At 43.4% G+C, this 23,645-nt stretch overlaps 1 protein-coding gene across 7 annotated transcripts in view; it reads right to left on the reverse strand.

Annotated features, from left to right (window-relative positions):
* XPO4 (exportin 4) overlaps positions 1–23,645 on the reverse strand; it is a 169,049-nt gene that overhangs the window by 102,322 nt on the left and 43,082 nt on the right. For 4 of the 7 annotated variants that reach the window (XM_039534432.1, XM_039534423.1, XM_039534413.1 and 1 more), the window contains exons 2-4: positions 10,530–10,635; positions 4,682–4,823; positions 4,254–4,392 (exon numbers count right to left, since the gene is read on the reverse strand). In XM_039534432.1, coding sequence (XP_039390366.1) covers positions 4,254–4,392; positions 4,682–4,823; positions 10,530–10,635 — 387 coding nt within the window. Of the gene's footprint in view, positions 1–4,253; positions 4,393–4,681; positions 4,824–10,529; positions 10,636–13,019; positions 13,126–23,645 lie in introns of those variants that run through there. The other 3 variants (XM_039534460.1, XM_039534450.1, XM_039534405.1) reach the window with 2 other exon arrangements.

The following is a 23,645-nucleotide window of genomic DNA, read 5'->3' on the forward strand; positions in this document are numbered from 1 at the left end:
CTGGACAAAGAGTTTCCCTTTCTTTACTTCTGACTATCTGATAAACTAGTTTTAAGCAAAATCAGTACCTTAGTAAGATATAACATCCTTTGTTATGCCTAAAATCTTTAGAAACATGTTTTAAAGTAGGTGAAATTTCATAAACGTGTATTGTTATGGAGATCACACAAAGTAAATTAGTGTTCTCTTTTTCTAAAAGCAATGAACATTGTTATGAACACACTAAACCTCTGTGACTGATTAATTTAAAATAATGTCTATTTTAGTGAGTTAAATATGTAGTAATCTGGAATGATTCCTTTATGAAGGCTTAAGAGTACATTTAAAATATAAAACTACCTTAGAAATACTGATTAAGAAAATATAAAACAGAGAAGAGCTGCATCATGTATTCCATAATATTTTATGTTGTATTCAGCAAGACAGCTGACTCACCCTTACTACAAAGTTTTTGCAAATAAATCTCTGACAAACTTCAGGGCATATCAAAAAAACCTATGACTGACATTTTTTTATTCCCAAGTTTAGTGCTTTTAATTAGGTACCTTCTGCATGTCCATTCTGTGTGAGGGAGAGGGTACAGGGGTCTCTGCGGGGAACTGTGACTCTCCGCCACCGTGAGGCGGGCCAGGCGTCTTGTTATTCTTTCTGCCTTGTCCCTCCACCCCCGCCCCCGCTGGGCTGCAAGCTCAGGCTGCCGTTGGGCATAGGGGCACCAGTTTAATAATACTGCATAGGGCCCCATAAATCCTAATGACGGCCCTGGAGGCACCAAAAAGTGGTGCCCTGGCTCGCCAGGGAGGAGCCGCCTTCCGGAGGCACGGCAGCGAGCCCCAGCCATGGAAGAGCTGGCAGAGTGCAGGGGGTCAGGAGCCCTGCAAAGGCGGCAGCCACGCCCCCTGCCCCTCCTGCCCAGGCTATGGCCTGGTGCCCCCCCAGGGGGCTCTTGCAGGCTGCAGCAGATGCATGCAGGCAGAGGCCCCCGTACCCCCCCAGCTCCTCTCTCGCCATGCTCGGGTTCTACGGCTCCCGGGCCTGCTCCAGGAGGGCAGCAGCGGCGGCGGCTCACACTCCCGGGAGACACAGAGCCCGAGCACGGTGAGGGGGGCGCACGGGGGCCTCTGCCCACATGCATCTGCTGCAGGAGGGAAAAATGGTCAGGTAGCTTTGAGTCCAGCTACAGGAAAGGAAGAAAGCAGGAACTGTGAAGATACCAGTTTGCTTCCACAGAAGGACCAGATTGCTTACAAGTGACTTTATAAGTAAAATACTGTTCCACTAGCTGGAGCAAGCTTCTTTTATTTATTTATTTTCCATTATATTCCTTTTTCTGGGCCAGACCAAGGAATGATATGCACAGAGATACCTTTACCTTACAGTGGCAATATTTAATTTCTTTTTATCTTTATTTTTCCTATTCCATTCCTGTTACCCAAGAGATATGGCCCCAGCCTACACTTGTACAAAGCTGTTTTCAGATGTATATAGAGCAATGTTTAAACACTTATAAATATAAGCTGAGTTGTTGCTGACCCCTGACTGTGCTGCTGCAGTTGCTGAGCTGAGCCAGAGATGGGAGGACATAGAAGGGTAGGTACTTGACCAGAGATAAATGATCTGGAGCAGGAGTCTGGGGGGGGCCACAGAGGTGGGGGAGAGGGAGGAGGACTAGATAGAGGAGAGAGCTAGGGGCCATCGAGGGATGATAGAGCTATGCTCCCCAATCTCCGAATGCGGGAGGCTTTGGATGAGAGTATGTAGAGGAGCCTGGGGAGGCATGAAAGGTATGAAATGAAGTGAAACGGACCAGTGAATCAGAGACCTTCTCTCCCCCATACCCTATTATCCCAGCCAGGTATATCTTCCTCCCCACACAAAGGAAGCCCACTTTAATGAGTCTCATAAGTTCTGTTGGAGCATGGCTTCCCTTTAGTCTTTCCACACTTTTAAAAAAGTTACAGTTAATGGTTCCAGCTAGTTCCTCACTGCCATACAATCCTTCAGTCCTATTAAATTTTAAAATACAATAGCTCCTTGAGGGCCTTGAGGGCCCAGCCAGGAACAGGCTCTGTTGTGCTGGGTTCTGTACAACCACAAACCAACATGATTCCGGGCCAACTCAATATCGCACATCAAACACTAACTTCGTCTTCCTGACTTGTTCTGTAATGGAAATACATTGTTGGGTGTATACTGTTGAATTTATGTATTGTTTATTAATGTGCAGTAAAGATTTCAAAAGGAATCAAGTTCCAGGGCTCATTAAACTATATAGTTCTAGAAGTCCTCTCAGTGTAGTATGTTGACAGAGTAGTAGATATTTTTATTACTAGAACTGGAATCAATGATCTATTTCATGTTATGAAGCATAGTAATTGCATGGTGCAGTAAGTTTATACACATGTATTTAGGCCTTGCAAGTTTGTATCACACAATATAATAAATATATTTAAATACCAACAAATGTTAGTTTTTGGTAGCAAATAGTGTAGCATATGTTACAATGGATTGGAAATGGAAATCCCTTGAGTAGAAAGTGATCGGGGCATTACTACAAGGCAGAGATAAGGTTGTGATACATTGTCAATAATGTACAGTGACTGTGTTGGAGGCAAGGTGAGCCTACGGACAGGGAAGCAGAGGTATTTACTGTTGGTAGCCTTAACTTATTTCCTTACTTTTTAGGTTTTGTACTAGGTATATTATATAGAGAGCAAACTTAAATGGCATACAGTCTAGCGTCTGTGTATTGTATTAGAGTGCAAGAGCCGGTCCTGTGACTATTCCTCTGATATGCAGCTTTCTACTTGTCCCACTCCTGTATCATTAGTTAAAATCAAATAACTTCCTATAGAAGTGTATAGAAAACTTTGGAAACCTCAAGTATCTTTTTCAGGGGGGGAACTATATTTTGAATGATTAAAAGATTAATATGTATAGTTCTCCTTCCACACAATTATCAATCGCCACACGACTGCCTATTATAGGCTAATATGTGTTTTAAGCCGCTAATTGGGTGAGGATGTTGTTCTTTGTACAGACATTAGAATACTGTGCTGCCAAACAGGAAATCTGAGTTTAAAAACAATCTTAGAACTTCCATTTCTATGAGTTAAGGAAATCTGTTACAAGTGCTACAAAGGTAGCACACTTTTTAGGATCATGACAGGGTGCTGCATTACTCTGACTGCACTACTTTGATGTGATTTTGAGCGGTGCTGAGAATTTCCAGCTCCCATCTACCTCAAATGGAGTCCAAAGTGCTCAGCAACTCTAAAAGTCAAGCCCCTTTTTATGGGCTGTGGGTAGTTTTAGTTGAATATATAGATATAAATATATTATTTTTTGCATAATCGTACATCTACAGTTGGGAGGCAAATAATCAAGTTTCTTTAATTTGTAGTTAAGTTAGTTTAGTTTTTAGATATATTTAGATATCAAGGTTATCACTAAAGCCTCCATTACGAACTACTCTAATCTTATCTCCTGGCATAGTAAATGGAATTTAACTAAATGCAAAGATAGACATTGACACCTTGTTTCCACTTTGAACACAATAAAGAAGGAAACACTTACCCCAGTCTGATTCTAAATCTAGAGTGAACAAGTTTTGTATTTCCATTCCAGTTTTTACTTCCTCGCAACCTTTTCTCCCCACCTGGCCCAACTCCCAGAGAATGAAGAAGGTCTATGTCTCTTGCTCAGTAGACAATTCCAACAGCTGAACCAAAACAGGGTGCAGCAATGGACAGATGTAAGTGGAACAGAGTCCTTACAGAACCACTGCCAGCTAATGGAAAATCCTTTTTTTATATCAAGTGTCATGGCTCTCGAAGCAACTCAGAATGGAAACAAGTACACTGGTTTAATTCTAGCTTTTAGTAACGGATTACTCCATACTATTAGTGAGAGACTAATGGGATCAAACACGCTAGTATTAAAATACAAGTTCAAAATGCTCATTAACGTTTGCCTCTAGAATGCCAAATGCAAATCTACACTTTTCCATAGGACACAGATATTTGTCATAGTGTAACAGGGTAAAGCATTGCAAATACAACATGCATTACAAACTGCCTCAAAACTCATTTCTCACCAAAAAAATCCCAGATTTAGATATTCAAGCAGCCATTTACTATTTTCTTTGATTATGCTTCCTAATTTCATATTCTGGATATGAAAATAATCCAGCAAACTAGTATACTTAGTATACAATGTATAATGATTATATAATATTTTAAACAAGAACTTACCACAGTGGGGTTACCACTGCTTATCAACTGGCTGACTTCATGGAAAATGCTCTTGCAGTCAATCGATTTGTCTAATGATCCTCGTTTCACTATTACTGCTACTGCTAATAGAATCTGCTCCCGAACATACTTTTGAAGGCTGTAAACATAATACAAATATTAAGTTCTTGCCATTAAGCTGAACAGCACAAGCCTTCTGTAAAACAGAATTTTAAATCTGGGTTATTTTTTCAAGAACACAATGAAAGCTTAAATGAAAACTGACAATTCTACAGATGTCAAAAAGCCATCATCCATTCAGGAATTAGAAGTGTCACTACCATTTAAATGTTTCTATCTGTTAGGCTAGGAAGATTAAACAAAGGTAATTCATAGTTTATGTAGGAATTTATGCAAATATTTTTGGAAGTACTTCCATCCATACTTACTTAGGCCTTTGTAAGACATAGGTTAAAAGGAATGTTCGCAGTGACTCGATGCTACTTTTTTCCAAGAGAATCCATTCTCGCACAACTGCTTCCATTATTGCTGTGGCAGCTTGAAAAAGGACATAGTCCACTTTACTAGTTTCTGTTAAGACCAAAGACATTATTCAATTATCACCTGCTGTTTTCACTGCCCATGCTGGTTAAAATGAAAAAATATTTTTCATTCAAAAAATATAGTCAGCTGCAGTTTTGTTAACTCATTTTGCTGTGTCAGGGGTTAGTTCCTCTCACATGTGACAAGGAGATAAAGTGCCAGAATTATCACATCATCGTATATTATGATGAATGGCATGAGGAGTTGGGAGGAGATGGAGACTGGGATGAGAAGCCTAAGGAGTGGAGACTGACTGGCTAGGCAAAGAAAAGGAGATTGGGATGAGGAACCGGGGTGAGGGGAGAGGAAGACCATGACAAGACTGGTCACTGACTAACACATAGCATATTATGTTATTAAAGATTGTATCATAATGCCTATGCACAAGGAACAGGAATTAATGTTACACAGTCAGCCTTAATTATTTCATCTTCTAACTTCTGAATGCTTGATTTTGCAACCTTAATATTTTAATGTAATTTGTGGGTGCATTATAGATATAGATATATACAGAGAGAGAGAGAGAGAGAGAGAGATCATTGTTTTTTAGGATTTTATAACCTATGTTTATAAGCATCCCCCTCCTTAAACCTATTCAGATGTTTGCAGATAACTTTAAAAAAAGATTTGAAAACATCAACTCCTGACTTCTGAATTTCTCTTTTTTTTTTTTAATTTGGGGGGCATTGTGACAAAAGCATAGAAGGAGCAGTATGAGGGGAGGGATAGCTCAGTGGTTTGAGCATTGGCCTGCTCAACCCAGGGTTGTGAGTTCAATCCTTGAGGGGTCCACTTAGGGATCTGGAGCAAAAATTGGTCCTGCTAGTGAAGGCAGGGGGCTGGACTCGATGACCTTTCAAGGTCCTTTCCAGTTCTAGGAGATTGGTATATCTCCAATTATTATTTATTATATTATTATTATGAAGGGGAGTGGTTACAGAACGGAAAGGGCAGAAGTAGGCAGGGTAAGAGGATAAACAGCTGTACTTGGCATTTGGCTGTGGTCAGCTAGCTGGCAGGGCAAGAAAAACTAGTCACTCACTGACCATTAATATTCTTTGAGATGTATGTATGCATTCAATGTGTATTAATAGTTATGAATATATGCTGGAATTGCTGCGTGTGTGAGAGTGTGAGTGTGTGTGAGAGAGAGAAAAACAGGTATGTTGGGGGACTTGAACAGGTCTATCTTAAACAAAGGAATGTGTGTTTACCTCAATTTATATATAAGCAGTAAAAAGACCCATCAAGCTAACAAGGGGTGGAGGCAAACTTCATACTAACAAATGGGTGGAGAAGACAGGAGGTGTCTACACCCTGAAGCTTGATCTGGGTTTCACTTTTCAGAAGAATCCATTTCAAAGGTTTACTTGTCTGTAAAAGACTGGAGGGCTGAACCTCAAGTGATAAGCAACTGAATCCACTTATTGCACACAATATTACTGTATTATAAAAAAGTGTAGAGAGTAAGATCTCCTCTGAAAACAAATGACACATTAGTGATCAATACATTTATTTCACAATGATATTAAAACTATGTAAGGAATTATGGATACTAATTGATATTAGGCTATACAGCAGGGGTGGGCAAACTATGGCCCACGGGCCACATCTGGCTTGTCAGACCTTTTAATTTGGCCCTCAAACTCCCGCCAGGGAGTGGGGTCGGGGACTTGCCCCACTCCATGCTCCCGCCAGAGAGCGGGGGCTTTCCATGCAGCTCCTGGAAATAACAGCATGTCCCCCCTCTGGCTCCCATGCGTAGGGGCAGCCAGGGCTGGGGACGCCACATGCAGCTCCTATCCCAAAAGTGCGTCCCCCGCAGATCCCATTGGTCGGGAGCCTCCAACACCCTGAACTCCTCATTTCTGGCCCCACCCCAGAGCCCTCATCCCCTCTCGCATCCCAAACCCCAATTTCGTGAGCATTCATGGCCTGCCATACAATTTTTATACCCAGATGTGGCCCTTGGGCCAAAAAGTTTACCCGCCCAGTCTGCCCAGACCAGAGGGAATGGCACAGCTATCTACCGGTCTCCTATGTAAATTAAGCATGGTGGAATCAAACAATGGAAGCCCCATCCGGGGGAGGGGAGCACACAGGAAGGGAAGAATACTATGAAGTCATCCTGCCTCTTGAAATAAGGTCAGTGAACTTTGGAAGATACAAGTAAGGACAGAAGACAGCTTTGGCATCCATCACTAGACAGACACAAGAGGCCAGAGTTCCTGCAAGCTAAGAAAAACGAGTCCTTCCACCAAGGGGGGCGCTGCTGAAATCTCTGAAACTGAATATAGGCAAGAAACAAGCGAAGCCAGCACTTTGTACTTTTGTGGAGGGTCCTGAATGAGGAGAAAGTCAGCCATGACTGGGAAGAAAAATGACTCGTGAGAAAAACCATCTCAAACAAAGTCTGTATCTTGCTAGCTTTAAGTTTTAGACTTTTAGAAGAATTTTTTGTTTTACCTGTAACTTTGTATCTTCATTCCTTACACTTGAATTCATTTACCTCTATGTATAATTTGTCAAATTTATTTTTACCATAAACAAACTCAGTTCTGTATTTAAACGGAAGGGTTTATTACCTCCAGTTAAGTTAATAAGCTGTGATGTGTTCCTGAGTTTGCAGAGGAACAAATGAACCAAATTATTTCTCTGAACTGCCCAGGAGAGAGATGGACATTGTAGAACACACAGTTTTTGGAAAATTCGGGATTGGAAATCTGTTGTGGTCACCCTGCAAGTAGCAACCAAGGCTGGTGGAAGCCAGAGTGGGGCTGTAGACAGGCTGCTGGGGTCAGAGATGCTAAACCAGGGCTGTCTAGCACACAGACACTCAGAGTGTTACCTGCAGGCTGGCTGTGACTGACCTAAGTTGGAAGCTACAACAGTAAAGCATACAGGGCAAACAATGACACAACCCCTCACTTGTCCGGAATGTACCCCCACCAGAATGTGACATGCTGGCTTGTCTTAAGCATCACCACTTACTTGTTGAAAGGGAATGCAGGTGGCTATGAAAGGAGACTTAAAAATATTTTTAAAAGAGCCCACAATGTTCATGTTTCCTTTATAGATGACAAAGGCCTTCTCTATATTTAAAGTTGCACCGGTTTAGCTAGAATCTGTTATTAAATTGATTCAAAACTGGCAGAAAACCTTAAGTGGATACGTAAATAGATTTAAACCTGGCTTATATCAATGTAACTTAGTTTGGAAAAATAGTATGTGATCATGTAATTAAAGACATCGTAACGCATACATACTGGGAGGCTGAATTAAGGTAACATCGGCTACCTTAATACTGCTATTTCCTAATTTGAATGCTTGACTTTGCAACCTTAACATTTTTTTACAAGTAATTTCCTAATTTTAAAAAAACCTGAAAAATTAAATTCAATCATGTCAAATCATATTGAATCCTTACTTGAGCTAACGAAGCTAACCCTCGTCAGCAGGGTTGGGACCACTTTAGCTAACTGAATAACTAGTGGGAATAGTAGGCTGTTATTCTATATGTGGACTAGCCACTAGAGTGGGGGTTCTCAAACTGGGGGTCAGGATCCCTCAGGGGGTCGCAAGGTTATTACATGGGGGGGGTCACAAGCTGTCAGCCTCCACCCCAAACCCCTCTTGCCTCCAGTATTTATAATGGTGTTAAATATATTAAAAAGTCTTTTTAATTTATAAGGGGAGGGTATCGCACTCAGAGGCTTGCTATGTGAAAAGGGTCACCAATACAAAAGTTTGAGAACCACTGCACTAGAGAGAGAGAGAGAGATAAGAAATGCACTTTGCCCATGGGTTTCAGAGTTTTTTCCTACCATACTTGGTCAGACCAATGTACCATTTAGCCCAGTATCCTGTCTTCTGACAGTAGCCAATGCCAGATACTTCAAAGGAAATGAACAGAACAGGCCAATCATCAAGTGATCCATCCCATCGTCCAGTAGCAGCATCTGGCAGTCAGAGGCCTAGGGTCACCCAGAGCACGGGGCTGCATCCCTGACCATCTTGTCTAATGGTCATTAATGGACCTGCCCTCCATGGACTTAGCAGTGGAATGGAAAGATTCAAGACACCTAGGTTTAATTCCAAGTTTTGGAGAGGAGTGCTCTCTAGTGGTTAAAGACTATTCTTATCCTGTTGTCCCAGCCTTTCCCCCTCTCCTCCTATTCATCACCATCCATCGTCTTCTACCCCTTACCCTTCCGCTCCTACACAATCCTCCCCAACTCCATCTCCTGGCTGCTGCTTTCCTCCTCCTTTGAGCTTATCCTTCTACCACCTTGTTCCTGTCTCCATCCCTCTGCGTGCATGTGCCTCCCCACCATGTCCCAAGTACTGCCCCCACTCTGGCTCCTCCAACCCCATCTCACTGTCTCTCATTTCTCACTCCTCTGCGTTCAAATCAGCTGCTTCCTCCTTCCCTCCACACTGCTTGGGTGACAGACAAATCACGGAGCACAGGAAAGAGTCTATCATCAGTTCATGTGCCCAACATCACAGCAGCCCCAGGGGAAGCAACTGCAAGGAATGTCCTGCTCAGCCCCTGCAATCCTGAGCTGAAGCGTGTCCACTCACTCTCTGATGACAGTACACACACACGCGCGCACACCTCTGATCAGCACATGGGAGCTGAGTAGAGTGACCAGATAGCAAGTGTAAAAAATCAGGACAGGGAGTGGGGAGTAATAGGTGTCTATATAAGAAAAAGCCCCCAAAACCGGGACTGTCCCTATAAAACTGGGACATCTGGTCACCCTAGAGCTGAGTGGGGATGTTGCATGCTCAGTAGAGATAATTTTGCTGCCAAGCTATCTAGTCTCTACTGCTTGAAATTTTTTCAGAGGCTTGTAATCTGCCCAAATGTGAGCAGTTTTCCACAGGCATTACAAAAGATACAGCCCTGACACCAGTACAACATGAACCTTTCTGCCAAATTCCAAGGCCCTGCTCCAAAGCTTAGAGGCCCTAGAGTTTTTTAACAAAATGGATGGAAGTGGGAGGTTTTAATCACAGGTAAAACAGCATATTTTCCCATAATGTCATTCTCTGAAATGGCATGATCATTTTAGCTGAAACTTACTAAAAAAATTCAGCCTGAGGCTAAGAACTGGCATAGAAAATTTCCACCTGTATGGCAAAATCATAAGCAACAGAAAACAAGGTCTTACAATGGAAAGTGACAAGCAACCAACTACAGGTGACATTACCAGCTCCACATACAAAATATTCTCAAACGAAAGAAAAAGAGTATCCTCACAAAGGAGTTGCACTTACTTTACTAAATCAGTTTCTAAATCAAATTTAGAAATTCTCCAACAGAAGAAAGTTGTACCAAGGCCTTCGCTAAAGCTGTGAAATTTTGAGGGGGCACTAAACTTCCACCCCCCTTAGCAGACCATTTTAAAACACACTACTAGCTCTGCAAACCACAAAAATTATAACTAAAAACCAAGGATTTAAGATTACACATATTGTATTGCATTACTAACTCAGGCTCTTAAAGACTTCTATTTAACTTACTTTTTAAATGCTTTGCAGTTCACCAACAAATTTAATACTGTACAATAACAATGAAAGAATATGTAACCTAACGTTCACATTCTCAGATGAAAAAGACTGGTATTTTCTATTAGTTATGAATTTGATGACATGCTAAATCTCTCAAAAAATACACTGAAGACTTACCCAAAATATGCTTGCAAACAGCAAATGGCGATTTTGATTTTCTAAATGATAAGAATATGTGCTCGGCATGCTGGCGTTGTTCATTATTAACCATGGAAGGTGGTGCCTACAAGAAAATAAAGTTTACTTGCATTTAGGTAATTTCCAAAGTAGCGTTCCTACTGCATATGCATTTTATGAGAAATTTTATAAGCTGATAAATATTTGCCTTGGTGAATAATCCAAACAACAGGAATATAAGTCTGCTAAGGCAAGGTGCCTCTTATTTGTCAGACATAGCCTTCCTTGTACACAAATACACCTACAGCAGGGTTTAAATATCTCTATGTGCATATTCAAACGGCATGCAGACAATAAATCATTCTAAATGCTTCTACACTGCTAATACTACTACTATCAAAACACATTTAAGGAAAAGGAAAGGAAGATTAAGGTTCTACTCAATCCTTTTTGCACTGGACTGACAAAGCCCAAACCAAATAGCACACACACTAGTACAGATAAAAACCCACCATCATCACCTAAAACATAATGGACTACTGAAATGTAAACCAAGAGAAATGGAATAAATTACAACTAAATTCACCCAAAAAAAGTTTTAATCGTGGTACTAAATTTTTCTGAAGGTTTAAATTTAGATTAGAGATTTTAAATGGTATAGTAATCCTGAAAGGTTGAAGAATGTGTAACTTTTAGGAAACAGTCATTATTAGTGATATGCTGCCCTCTAGTGTTTAGAGCAGGAGTCGGCAACCTTTCAGAAGTGGTGTGCCGAGTCTTCATTTATTCACTCTAATTTAAGGTTCCTCGTGCCTGTAATACATTTTAATGTTTTTAGAAGGTCTCTTTCTATAAGTCTATAATATAACTAAGCTATTGTTGTATGTAAAATAAATAAGGTTTTTAAAATGTTTAAAATGCTTAATTTAAAATTAAATTACAATGCAGAGCCCCGACTGGTGGCCAGAACCCGGACAGTGTGAGTGTCACTGAAAATCAGCTCGTGTGCCGCCTTCGGCACGCGTGCCATATGTTGCCTACCCGTGGTTTAGAGTCAGCATATTACAAAGAGACTAAGTTGGTGCTGAGCACTTATAAGCATCCCATACCGAGTTACACAAAACAGCATGATCAAAATGCTTTGCTGTTTACAAGTGATGACGTACAGAGATTTACTGGTACCAACAGCCTTACTTGGTTCTAACAAATATTAAAGCTATCCTAATCAATTAATTTAGCAAGAGTAATTTTCTATCAGATATTTTAATTCAAGGTTCTATTCCTTTAGGATGACATACCATGGCATATTTTCATATCTTCATTATAATATTATCTTGTCATTTTATTTCATCCATATTTGTAGAAATGACAGACTGCAGGAATTTCTAGGGTATTTTTTTCCCTTTTAAAATCTCAGTAGAAAAAAATTAGTACTTAAATATTTATTTTTTGTTACAAGCAGGAGTAGCACCTTAAAATTAAATCAGAATCTGCTTACTAAAATATCTATTGGAGTAGGTATCAGCTTTTCAAACTGAAAACTCGAACCCACCTCAATAACTATCCTCTAGAAAAAGTGTATTTATTGAGGACGCCCCAGAGGATTCAGGGGGCCTGAGGCAAAGCAAGGAGCTGCGGTGCTTGTACTCACCCAGCGGCGGTCCAGGTCTTCAGCGGCATTTCGGCGGCGGGGGGCCCTTCAATCGCTTCGCGTCTTCAGCAGCACTGAACGGCCCCACGCCGCCAAAATGCCGACCGAAAACCCGGACCGCTGCCGGGCCAGGGCTCGTGGGGCCCCTGCAGGGCCCGGGGCAAATTGCCCCACTTGTCCCCACCCCAGGCAGCCCTGGTATTTATTCCTCCTATATCCATTACAGTGGAGCAAAAGATCTTCTAGAGTTGAGCATCACTTTGCTCAAAAGTTGACTATACTAAGCACTCTAAAATCTTTATGCTTAGTCTGCCTTGAAATTTGCTGTTTCATGACATTTGCTGGTGAGTAAGGTTAGTGAGCAAATTTGGGGCTATTTGAGCAAGGGATTTCTAAAATACAGTCCCTCCAAAAAATTAGATGTTTACAAAATCAGCTGGTTCTAATTCATTTGCACACACTATACCTCTATTACTCTTCAAACTGATCTCAGCCGCTTGGGATTTATCTCAGCTAGTGCATGGCACCCTTTCGGGGAAAACATTATTGAAAATGTTAAGGGTAAAGTTCTTAACTCCAGGTTGGCATGAACTAAACTGATGCATCTAAAAATGAAGTGCACATGTGCAGCAAGACTAGGGCTCTATTAAAGGTAGGGGGTTTACATGAAGTCCGAGAAGCTGGATGGCTTGAGGCACCATGCTGTGGTCACTGCAGGAGAGGTTATTCACCTTGTAGTAACTGGAGTTCTTCTAGATGCATTGTCCCTATACACTGGTTCACTTCAAGTTGTGCATACACTTGAGACCGAAGAATTCTTCCTAGCAGTGTCCACTTACTCTGTGCAAGTGCCCTTGCTCTCCTTGTGCTCCACACTGGGTGTACAGGGAAGCTGCACTGGACCACTGCCACCTCAGCTCCTTCATCACCAAAAGTCCTGAGACTGGGATCTGAGGCAGTGGGGAAAGAGGATAGTCAGCGCACTACAAATTGGGACAACACACCTTGAAGAACTCGAGTTACTACAAGGTAACCTCTCCTTCTTCAAGTGGTTGTCCCTATTGATAGCACACTACACGTGATTCACAGGCAGTGACCCCGCTTATGGAGGTGGATGCCCAGAGCATTGCCCAAGTGCTGACTGAAGAACTGCTCTATGCCTAGGGAGGCATCTAAGGCAGCTGCCTGTACCAAAGCATAGTGGGCTTTGTGAAGACATGGACCGAGCCGCATGTCACCCCCTGCAGATGTCAACGATTGGAACATTCTTGCAAGATGCTATCAAGGTTGCCTGGGTTCTTGTTCTCGTTGAACGTGCTCTCATGCTGCCCTCGAGAGACCTTGTTCACCTCTAACCTTTGCGGAGCAGAAATCGCCTCCCCTTTCTTTCCACAAATGAGACAGCTTTGATTACTTCCAAAGCAGCTTAGTCCTCTGAAGGTAAATGGCCAGGGTCCTACACACGTCCAAGGTGCATAATCTCACCTCTTCCCTGTTAACACATGGCTTAGGATAGAACACAGGTAAGTTAATGCTCTGAAAGTCCAATACCGCCTTAGGGGGGAACCTTGAGTGCAACCTCAGACACTTTGTCCTTGTGGAAGATCGAGGCGAGGAGGGGTGTCCACCATATGTGCCCCCTAACGAGATCATGACCAGAAACTCCACCTTCATGGAAAGGTGCAGAAGGGAGGCTGACGACAATAGTTCAAATGGCGCCCCATAAGAGCCAGTAAGACCAAGATGAAGTCCCAAGCCAGTGCAGGTGTCATCACTGGTGGAAAACCCTCACTATCCCCCTCAGAAACCAGAACGTAACCTAGTGCGAAAAGATAGTATAGCTGTCCACTAAGGAATAAAATGTGCTGACAACAGCTAAGGGCACCCTGAGGGAGTTAAGGGATAATCCTGTGGACTTCAGGGATTGCAGGAAATCCACCCCATCAGGGGGTCTCGGTCAGCAACGGGGAAACTCCCCACTGGTCATGCCAGACTTTGAGATGTAGCAATTCCTGGTGGAGTTTTTCCTGCTACTACTCCATATGGCCTCATGCCTGCCAAGTAACAGTTCTCTAGATCTGACACCCATCCAAATACCATGCTGTCATAAGGATGGGTCAAGATGGGTAGTCTTTCCTCTTGTTCTGGGTCAGGGGATCCCATACAAGGAGGCGGCCAACTGGAGGTCAGGCCAACAGCTGAAGCATCACAGAGTACCAAAAATGTCATGGCCATCAAGGAAGTATGAGAATGATCTATATACCTTGTCCTGCTTAATCTTCCATAGGACCCTCAGTAGTGGGGAGATGGCAAAGGGGTGCTCTTACCATTCTCAGGTTGATGTACAGGGGGGTTCTTCCTATTCAGGATCCAACTATGTTCTCACAGAATTGTCCACGAAGAACATGTTAAGGCGGATCTCCGGCAATTTCTTTGTCCTTCAAGGAAATAAACTGCAAATACTGCAGCTGGATGGAATATGGGTTTCTCCCAGGCAGTACAAACAGGAGCCATAGTCATGAAGCAGCGCAGACAGACTACACAGTTCTTAATACACCTCTACCTCGATATAACGCGACCTGATATAACACAAATTTGGATATAACACGGTAAAGCAGTGCTCCAGGGGGGCGGGGCTGCGCACTCCAGTGGATCAAAGCAAGTTCAATATAACGTGGTTTCACCTATAACACGGTAAGATTTTTTTGGCTCCCGAGGACAGCGTTATATCGAGGTAGAGGTGTACTGGGGCTCTTTGTCATGCGGTCCCTTCCTCACAGGACAAAACAAATGGGGCGGGTAGATGAAAAAAAATGCACCACCAAAAGTGTGCGGGGGGGGGGAGGGGGCTCAGTGAAGGACACACCCTTAAGAGTAATGAAAAGGAAGCCTAACTGAACTGAAATAGCTATCTCTAACTATCCAGAGGTAAACTTCAGGAGAGCACAGCAAATACTAGGGTTCCACCTCAGAGCACAAGCAGTGAGAAAGAACTTAGATGGTGGCAGTCTAGCACAATCCCTTGTATCCTCAGTATGGCGCACAAGAGCAAGGGCACATGTGCAGACCAAGTGGATGCTGCTAGTAAGAAGTCTTCGGTCTCAGGTGCAAGCACACCTGAAGTGCACTACACATAGGGGCAAGCTCTCAAAAAACCCAAGCTACATCCATGCACTGCGAGTCTGAGCCCTACCCTTGGCAGCTTTCAAATAATGTGCTAGACATGTTCTTCGCTCTCTGCCTGCATTCTACAGGGAGTTTTTTGAAGTCTTGCTCTGAGACCAGGCATTTGGGAGGGCTCTGCCCCTTTGCCAATCTTTGCCCCTTAGGGCTGCTCTGGCACAGCTATTGAGGGGCCAGCACATCCTTAGATATTGACCCTTATTAGTACCAGAGATCAAGCAAAATGTTACGTTTTTAAAAACCCAATGGGATGGCTAGAGCTTTGATGAAGACCTGGGTTTCCAGAAAAGTAGTTTTTCTTCTATGACACCTCGACAAATAAGGGATCACCCTAAAAATGGACCTTTGTGCTCTGGGAACTCAGAAGGGCTGACAAGACAGAACTATAAGCAGGGAGAAGGGGAAGTGGAGCAATCTATGCATTCCCTCTCTCTTCCTCCTCTTCTACAAATATTGAAAGCTTGTCCCTATGCATACTGCACATCACCCAACAATTCCTCCATGGCTATTTCACTAGGCTGAGGGAGTGACTCCAGAGTTCTTCTTTCTGCCACTGGACCCCAGTCAGGGGAGGAAAAACAGAATTCCCCTCCTGCCTCCATCAGTGAGGAAGACACTTCCCTTCAGATGCTCTGGCTTCTAGAGAAAAAGGGGAAGTCAGAGCAGCGCAATGGAGCATGGGGAGAAAAAAATGAGGTGGTCACAGCTGTGCAGTGGAGGAATCTAGAAAATTTCAGCTATACCCACAAACCAACCTCCCCATAGCCACACATACCCAGTTTCTGTCTCCCCTTCAAAACATGCCCCAAAGTGCTAAAACCAGGATGGGGGGCTGGGAATGAGCTCATTTTGTGCATGAAATAGGTACCCAGTGCTGAGAGGGGGTGGAGAGTTAAGGACAGGCGTGCTCGGAGAATGGCACAGGTGCTGAAACTTTGGGGGTGGGGGGGTAAAGATGAGAACACCGCATTGAGATTAATGGAGCAGTTCACATTTCTCAGAGCTGTTTCACGCTGTATTCATCTTCATAGGGTGTTCTCATAGAATCATAGAACTTAAGATCAGAAGGGACCATTATGATCATCTAGTCTGACCTCCCGCAAGATGCAGGCCACAAAAGCTGACCCACCCACTCCTGAAATAATTCTCTCCCTTGACTCAGCTGTTGAAGTCCCCAAATCCTGATTTAAAGACTTCAAGTAGCAGATAATCCTCCAGCAAGCGACCCCTGCCCCATTCTGCGGAGGAAGGCGAAAAACCTCCAGGGCCACTGCCAATCTACCCTGGAGGAAAATTCCTTCCTAACCCCAAATATGGCGATCAGCTGAACCCCGAGCATGCAGGCAAGACTCTCCAGCCAGACACTCCGGAAAAAGACTTTCAATATCCCAACATTGACCCTCGGTACTAATTACCAGTGGTCGCACGTTATTGACCTATTGACTAAATCACGTTATCCTATCAAACCATTCCCTCCATAAACTTATCAAGCTTAATCTTAAAGCCAGAGAGGTCCTTCGCCCCCACTGTTTCCCTCGGTAGGCTGTTCCAGAATTTCACTCCCCTGATGGTTAGAAACCTTTGTCTAATTTCAAGCCTCAACTTCCCGACTGCCAATTTATATCCGTTTGTTCTCGTGTCCACATTAGTACTGAGCTGAAATAATTCCTCTCCCTCCCTGGTATTTATCCCTCTGATATAGTTTAAAGAGAGCAATCATATCTCCTCTCAACCTTCTTTTGGTTAAGGAAAACAAACCGAGCTCCTCAAGTCTCCTTTCATACGACAGGCCCTCCATTCCTCGGATCATTCTAGTGGCCCTTCTTTGCACCTGTTCCAGTTTGAATTCATCCTTCTTAAACATGGGAGACCAAAACTGCACACAGTACTCCAAATGAGGTCTCACCAACGCCTTGTATAATGGGACTAGCACCTCCTTATCTCTACTAGAAATACCTCGCCTAATGCATCCCAAGACCGCATTAGCTTTTTTAACGGCCACATCACATTGCTGATTCATAGTCATCCTGCGATCAACCAGGACTCCGAGGTCCTTCTCCTCTTCCGTTACTTCCAACTGGTGCGTCCCCAGCTTATAACTAAAATTCCTGTTAGTCATCCCTAAATGCATAACCTTACACTTCTCACTATTGAATTTCATCCTATTACTAATACTCCAGTTTACAAGGTCATCCAAATCTCCCTGGAGGATATCCCGATCCTTCTCCGAATTGGCAATACCTCCCAACTTCGTGTCATCCACAAACTTTATCAGCCCACTCCTACTTTTGGTTCCAAGGTCAGTGATAAATAGATTGAATAAGATCGGACCCAAAACCGAACCTTGAGGAACTCCACTGGTAACCTCCCTCCAACCTGACAGATCACCTTTCAATACGACCCGCTGCAGTCTCCCCTTTAACCAGTTCCTTATCCACCTCTGGATTTTCATTTCGATCCCCATCTTTTCCAATTTAACCAGTAATTCTTCATGCGGTATCGTATCAAACTCATTTAGCTAAGCATATCTCACGGAGATCACCTCTCTGAACTGTTTACACTGCACATGGATATGTATAACCCCTTCCCCACCTCCCCCATGGCCACTCCAAGCTTATGAGGGCAAGGAGGAGGGTGGAGCTGGGGTGTGTGTGTGAGAGGAGCAGGGAGGGATGTGGAGGAGTGGTCAAAGGAATGGGCATGGATGGAGGGAATGTTGGAGGAGTTACAGAAGTGGTGGGGAATCTGCAAAGTTGGGAGGGGAACCTCAAACCAGTAGGAGAGAAGAGGTGGGGGTGCTGAAACAGTACAGGGAACAATGGGTGAAAATGCAGGGGACAGATGTGTAGTGGGAAGTGTGAGGGCTTCAGCTCTGTCCCACAAAACCACCCCAGACTCCCCCATTTCTGTCCCCCCTTCAAAACATGTGCCCACTGACTATATCAATCACTGTACTGTAACTGCTTTCTATTCCCATATTGTCAATCTGTGGGGTCCTCATCAATGTCCGCTTCTCTGTGGGAGGAGGATCAGTCTGTGCTGGACAGGCAATGAAGGCACAAATGTGGACCCAGGGTATTCTCTGGCCACCTTAATCATGCCAAGAACCCAGAGGTAGCAGAGGGGGAACATGGAGGTACTGAGAGAAGTTTAAAAAGAACCAAGAAAATTAACTGCCCAAAAACTTTGTTAATGCAGAAGTAAGATTGTGTCCAGTAATGTCTTGTGCCCTTCCAGAACGTTGAGTTCATTTATACTCAAACCTCTGAAAACCAGGAAATGAAAAATTACAATAACGCAAACTTCTGAAAACCAGAAATACAGAATTAAGGTACACACCATCCTTGCAATGCAACCTTAACTCTTCCCGCTGAGAGATGGCCTAATATGCCTACAACTAAAGCTAAGATTTTGTCACATGTATTTTTAGTAAAAATCATGGACAGAAACCCGTGACATATTCATGACTTTTACTAAAAATATGCAAGACAAAATGGGGAGCTGTGGGGTTCCCACTCCGCCCCAGGGCACCCTGGCTGCCCGTGGTGACTCCGAGCTCTCGGAGCACCCCAGCCACCCACGAGCTCAGGGCCCTGTAGTTCCCAGCCACCACAGGTGATGGGGGGGACCCTGCAGCTCCCAGGCGCTGAGGGCTTAAGTCATGGAGGTCTTTGGAAAGTCACTTTCGTGACAACATTTTAGCCCTACTTATAACACAAATACTAACATTCTATCCTTACAGATGCTACAGAACACTCTGAGAACTGAACACCTTCTCTATGCCAAGGCAAAACTCTGGTTTAGGCCAGGCATAGCAAACAGGAGCTACCTGCACCCAACCTACACTCTAACACTAAGTCTCCTCCACACACACCATCCCAGATCTGCAAAATGTTACCACTCCTTCACCCTTTCCTTGAGGACTTCTTCTAAGACAGTGCCTTCACTAGCCCCTCACTAAGCCCAGTCAAGTATTCCACTACATTGCTGACAATCACCATGACAAGACTTGCCTGTCTGCTAATACTGATGCAACCTACAGACCTCAGTGCTGAAATGAGGCATGCTTGATCCCTCAAGGTAGACATGGACCTCTTCTGATAGCACAATGATAACTCTACCAATCTACTCCAAATAATCGCTCCACCATTCAATCAGCACCACTGGGCAACCTTATCTCTGCATTAACCAAGTTTTTACTCAGTTAATTATAATGCAAAGTGTAATTACCTGAATTAACCTCATTAGGCTCTCAAATAAGAACATAAGAACGGCCATACCGGGACAGACCAAAGGTCCATCTAGCCCAGTATCTGTCTACCGACAGTGGCCAATGCCAGGTGCCCCAGAGGGAGTGAACCTAACAGGCAATAATCAAGTGATCTCTCTCCTGCCATCCATCTCCATCCTCTGATGAACAGAGGCTAGGGACACCATAATACCCATCCTAGCTAATAGCCATTTATGGACTTAGCCACCATGAATTTATCCAGTCCCCTTTTAAACATTGTTATAGTCCTAGCCTTCACAACTGTCGCAATCCGTAGCACAGTTATGGCTATGTATGGCCACTTGTCGGTCCACGGCCATCTTGAACCTGTTCAAAGGACAAGACAGCCTCCATGTTGGACCAAGTTCTTGTTAAAGGGCAGAGACTCAATCCTGCCCAGCAACACTGACTGTGTATGCTCTCCTGTGTTTTGTTTTTTTTTCTCTCTCCTGCTGGGCCATCTAAAGGTCAGGCTAGTTCTGGGTGTGAAGGCCTGATTCTGCCCGGCAACCTGTTTTTTTTGGGTCGGTCATCTGGAGGTCAGGTTAATTCTGCCCAGCGACTCACTTTCCCGCTCTTTTTGGACCCAGTCATCTAAGGGTCAAACTTGTTTACTCAACTACCCCAGTGTGCCGTGTGCAAATCCTGCTGGCGTGGGGTGGCAACAGCTCGTAACCTGGAGGGAGGGGGAACCAGGGAGCCAATCAGAGACCGACACAAGGGGATGAGACCTTTCAATAAAACTAGGTTTCCCCCCAGAAAATCTTGTCTTGACCATCGTCTTTTTTGGTGGAGTATCCGCGTGTTAGCTGAGGGTCTGATCAACCTTTCAGCCAGGGTCTCTTCCCGGTATAGAGCTCTCGTGTCGTGTCGTTTAACTTCATCTTGTGGATTTATCTTTTGAATCTATTTTTGGTTTTTGGATTTTTGCTTTGGACTTGGTCCCGGTCGGCTCATCATGCTCCTGGTGTCTGTTCTGCTGGTCAGCTGCTCCTGGAGTGCGGTATTTGTCTTTTAATTTCTGGCAGTTAGTCTAGTTAGCCTCTCATTTTCCCTTTCCCAAATTGGTACCAGCCCCAAACAATTGCACATTTGCACACTTGTACATTTGCACATTTGCCTAGCTAGCTTGTTTAATCGTTCTAATTGTTATTAAATTGTTAAATGCAAAATTGTTTTTGTGAATAAATCACTGCTCTGTCTTTGTCTAGTGTGTGTTTAAACTTGGGAGCTGCCTCTACTTAGAGAGTAGCTGACCAAGGGGGTCCAGTCCCCGCGGTCTGAGTGAGTGGAATCTGCCCAGCTGCAGCCGCACCACACTCTGGGTTTACCCTCTGTGTGAAAGCAAGGGTGGCTGAGGCAGTGGCCCGTGGGTCTCTTTTCTGTGTTACACCGGGCATCGCCCTGACGAACCCGATTCCTACCTTGAGAGATTGGTGTGCCTGTCTATTTGGTGGTGTGGTGAGCAGTATACAGTACATTGTTATTGGTTTGAATTTGCCTGCATTGTTTATCTGAGTCCCAGTTGGGAATTGCCTCTTCCCCCGGCCCAAGGTGTAAAGAAATCCCTAAATAAACGCAGCCACTTGGCTTTTCAGTGTTACCCTGGTCCTGCCTGTCTTTTCCTCACTCAATACCAAGCTTGAACGAACCCCCAGCTAATTCAGACAACAACCTCCTCAGGTAAGGAGTTCCACAAGTTGACTGTGCGCTGTGTGAAGAAGAACTTCCTTCTATTTGTTTTAAACCTGCTGCCTATTAATTTCATTTGGTGACCCCTAGTTCTTGTATTATGGGAATAAGTAAATAATTTTTCCTTATCCACTTTCTCAACATCGCTCATGATTTTATATACCTCTATCGTATCCCCCCTTAGTCTTCTCTTTTCCAAGCTGAAGAGTCCTAGCCTCTTTAATCTTTCCTCGTATGGGACCCTCTCTAAACCCGTAATCATTTTAGTTGCTCTTTTCTGAACCTTTTCTAGTGCTAGAATATCTTTTTTGAGGTGAGGAGAGCACATCTGTACACAGTATTCGAGATGTGGGCGTACCATGGATTTATATAAGGGCAATAATATAGTCTCAGTCTTATTCTCTATCCCCTTTTTAATGATTCCTAACATCCTGTTTGCTTTTTTGACCACCTCTGCACACTGCGTGGACATCTTTAGAGAACTATCCACGATGACTCCAAGATCTTTTTCCTGACTCGTTGTTGCTAAATTAGCCCCCCATCATGTTGTATGCATAGTTGGGGTTATTTTTTCCAATGTGCATTACTTTACATTTATCCACATTAAATTTCATTTGCCATTTTGTTGCCCAGTCACTTAGTTTTGTGAGATCTTTTTGAAGTTCTTCACAATCTGCTTTGGTCTTAACTATCTTGAGCAGTTTAGTATCATCTGCAAACTTTGCCACCTCACTGTTTATCCCTTTCTCCAGATCATTTATGAATAAATTGAATAGGACTGGTCCTAGGACTGACCCTTGGGGAACACCACTAGTTACCCCTCTCCATTCTGAGAATTTACCATTAATTCCTACCCTTTGTTCCCTGTCCTTTAACCAGTTCTCAATCCATGAAAGGACCTTCCCTTTTATCCCATGACAGTTTAATTTACATAAGAGCCTTTGGTGAGGGACCTTGTCAAAGGCTTTCTGGAAATCTAAGTACACTATGTCCACCGGATCCCCCTTGTCCACATGTTTGTTGACCCCTTCAAAGAACTCTAATAGATTAGTAAGACACGATTTCCCTTTACAGAAACCATGTTGACTATTGCTCAACAGTTTATGTTTTTCTATATGTCTGACAATTTTATTCTTAACTATTGTTTCGACTAATTTGCCCGGTACCGACGTTAGACTTACTGGTCTGTAATTGCCAGGATCACCTCTAGAGCCCTTTTTAAATATTGGCATTACATTAGCTAACTTCCAGTCATTGGGTACCAATGCTGATTTAAAGGACAGGTTACAAACCTTAGTTAATAGTTCTGCAACTTCACATGTGAGTTCTTTCAGAACTCTTGGGTGAATGCCATCTGGTCCCGGTGACTTGTTAATGTTGAGTTTATCAATTAATTTCAAAACCTCCTCTAGTGACACTTCAATCTGCGACAGTTCCTCAGATTTGTCACCTACAAAAGCCAGCTCAGGTTTGGGAATCTCCCTAACATCCTCAGCCGTGAAGACTGAAGCAAAGAATCCATTTAGTTTCTCCGCAATGACTTTATCGTCTTTAAGCGCTCCTTTTGTATTTCGATCGTCAAGGGGCCCCACTGGTTGTTTAGCAGGCTTCCTGCTTCTGATGTACTTAAAAAACATTTTATTACCACCTTTGGAGTTTTTGGCTAGCCGTTCTTCAAACTCCTCTTTGGCTTTTCTTATTACACTCTTGCACTTAAGTTGGCAGTGTTTGTGCTCCTTTCTATTTGCCTCACTAGGATTTGACTTCCACTTTTTAAAGGAAGTCTTTTTATCTCTCACTGCTTCTTTTACATGGTTGTTAAGCCACGGTGGCTCTTTTTTAGTTCTTTTACTGTTTTTCTTAATTTGGGGTATACATTGAAGTTGGGCCTCTATTATGGTGTCTTTAAAAAGGGCCCATGCAACTTGCAGGGATTTCACTTTAGTCACTTTACCTTTTAACTTTTGTCTAACTAACCCCCTCATTTTTGTATAGTTCCCCCTTTTGAAATTAAATGCCACAGTGTTGGGCAGTTGAGGTGTTCTTCCCACCACAGGGATGTTGAATGCTATTGTATTATGGTCACTATTTCCAAGCGGTCCTGCTACAGTTACCTCTTGGACCAGCTCCTGTGCTCCACTCAGGATTAAATCTAGAGTTGCCTCTCCCCTTGTGGGTTCCCATACCAGCTGCTCCATGAAGCAGTCATTTAAAGTATCGAGAAATTTTATCTCTGCATTTCGTCCTGAAGTGAAATGTTCCCAGTCAATATGGGAATAACTGAAATCCCCCACTATTATTGGGTTCTTAATTTTGATAG

The sequence above is a fragment of the Mauremys reevesii genome, linkage group 1 (genome assembly GCF_016161935.1).
Source record: "Mauremys reevesii isolate NIE-2019 linkage group 1, ASM1616193v1, whole genome shotgun sequence".
NCBI classification, from domain to species: domain Eukaryota; kingdom Metazoa; phylum Chordata; order Testudines; family Geoemydidae; genus Mauremys; species Mauremys reevesii.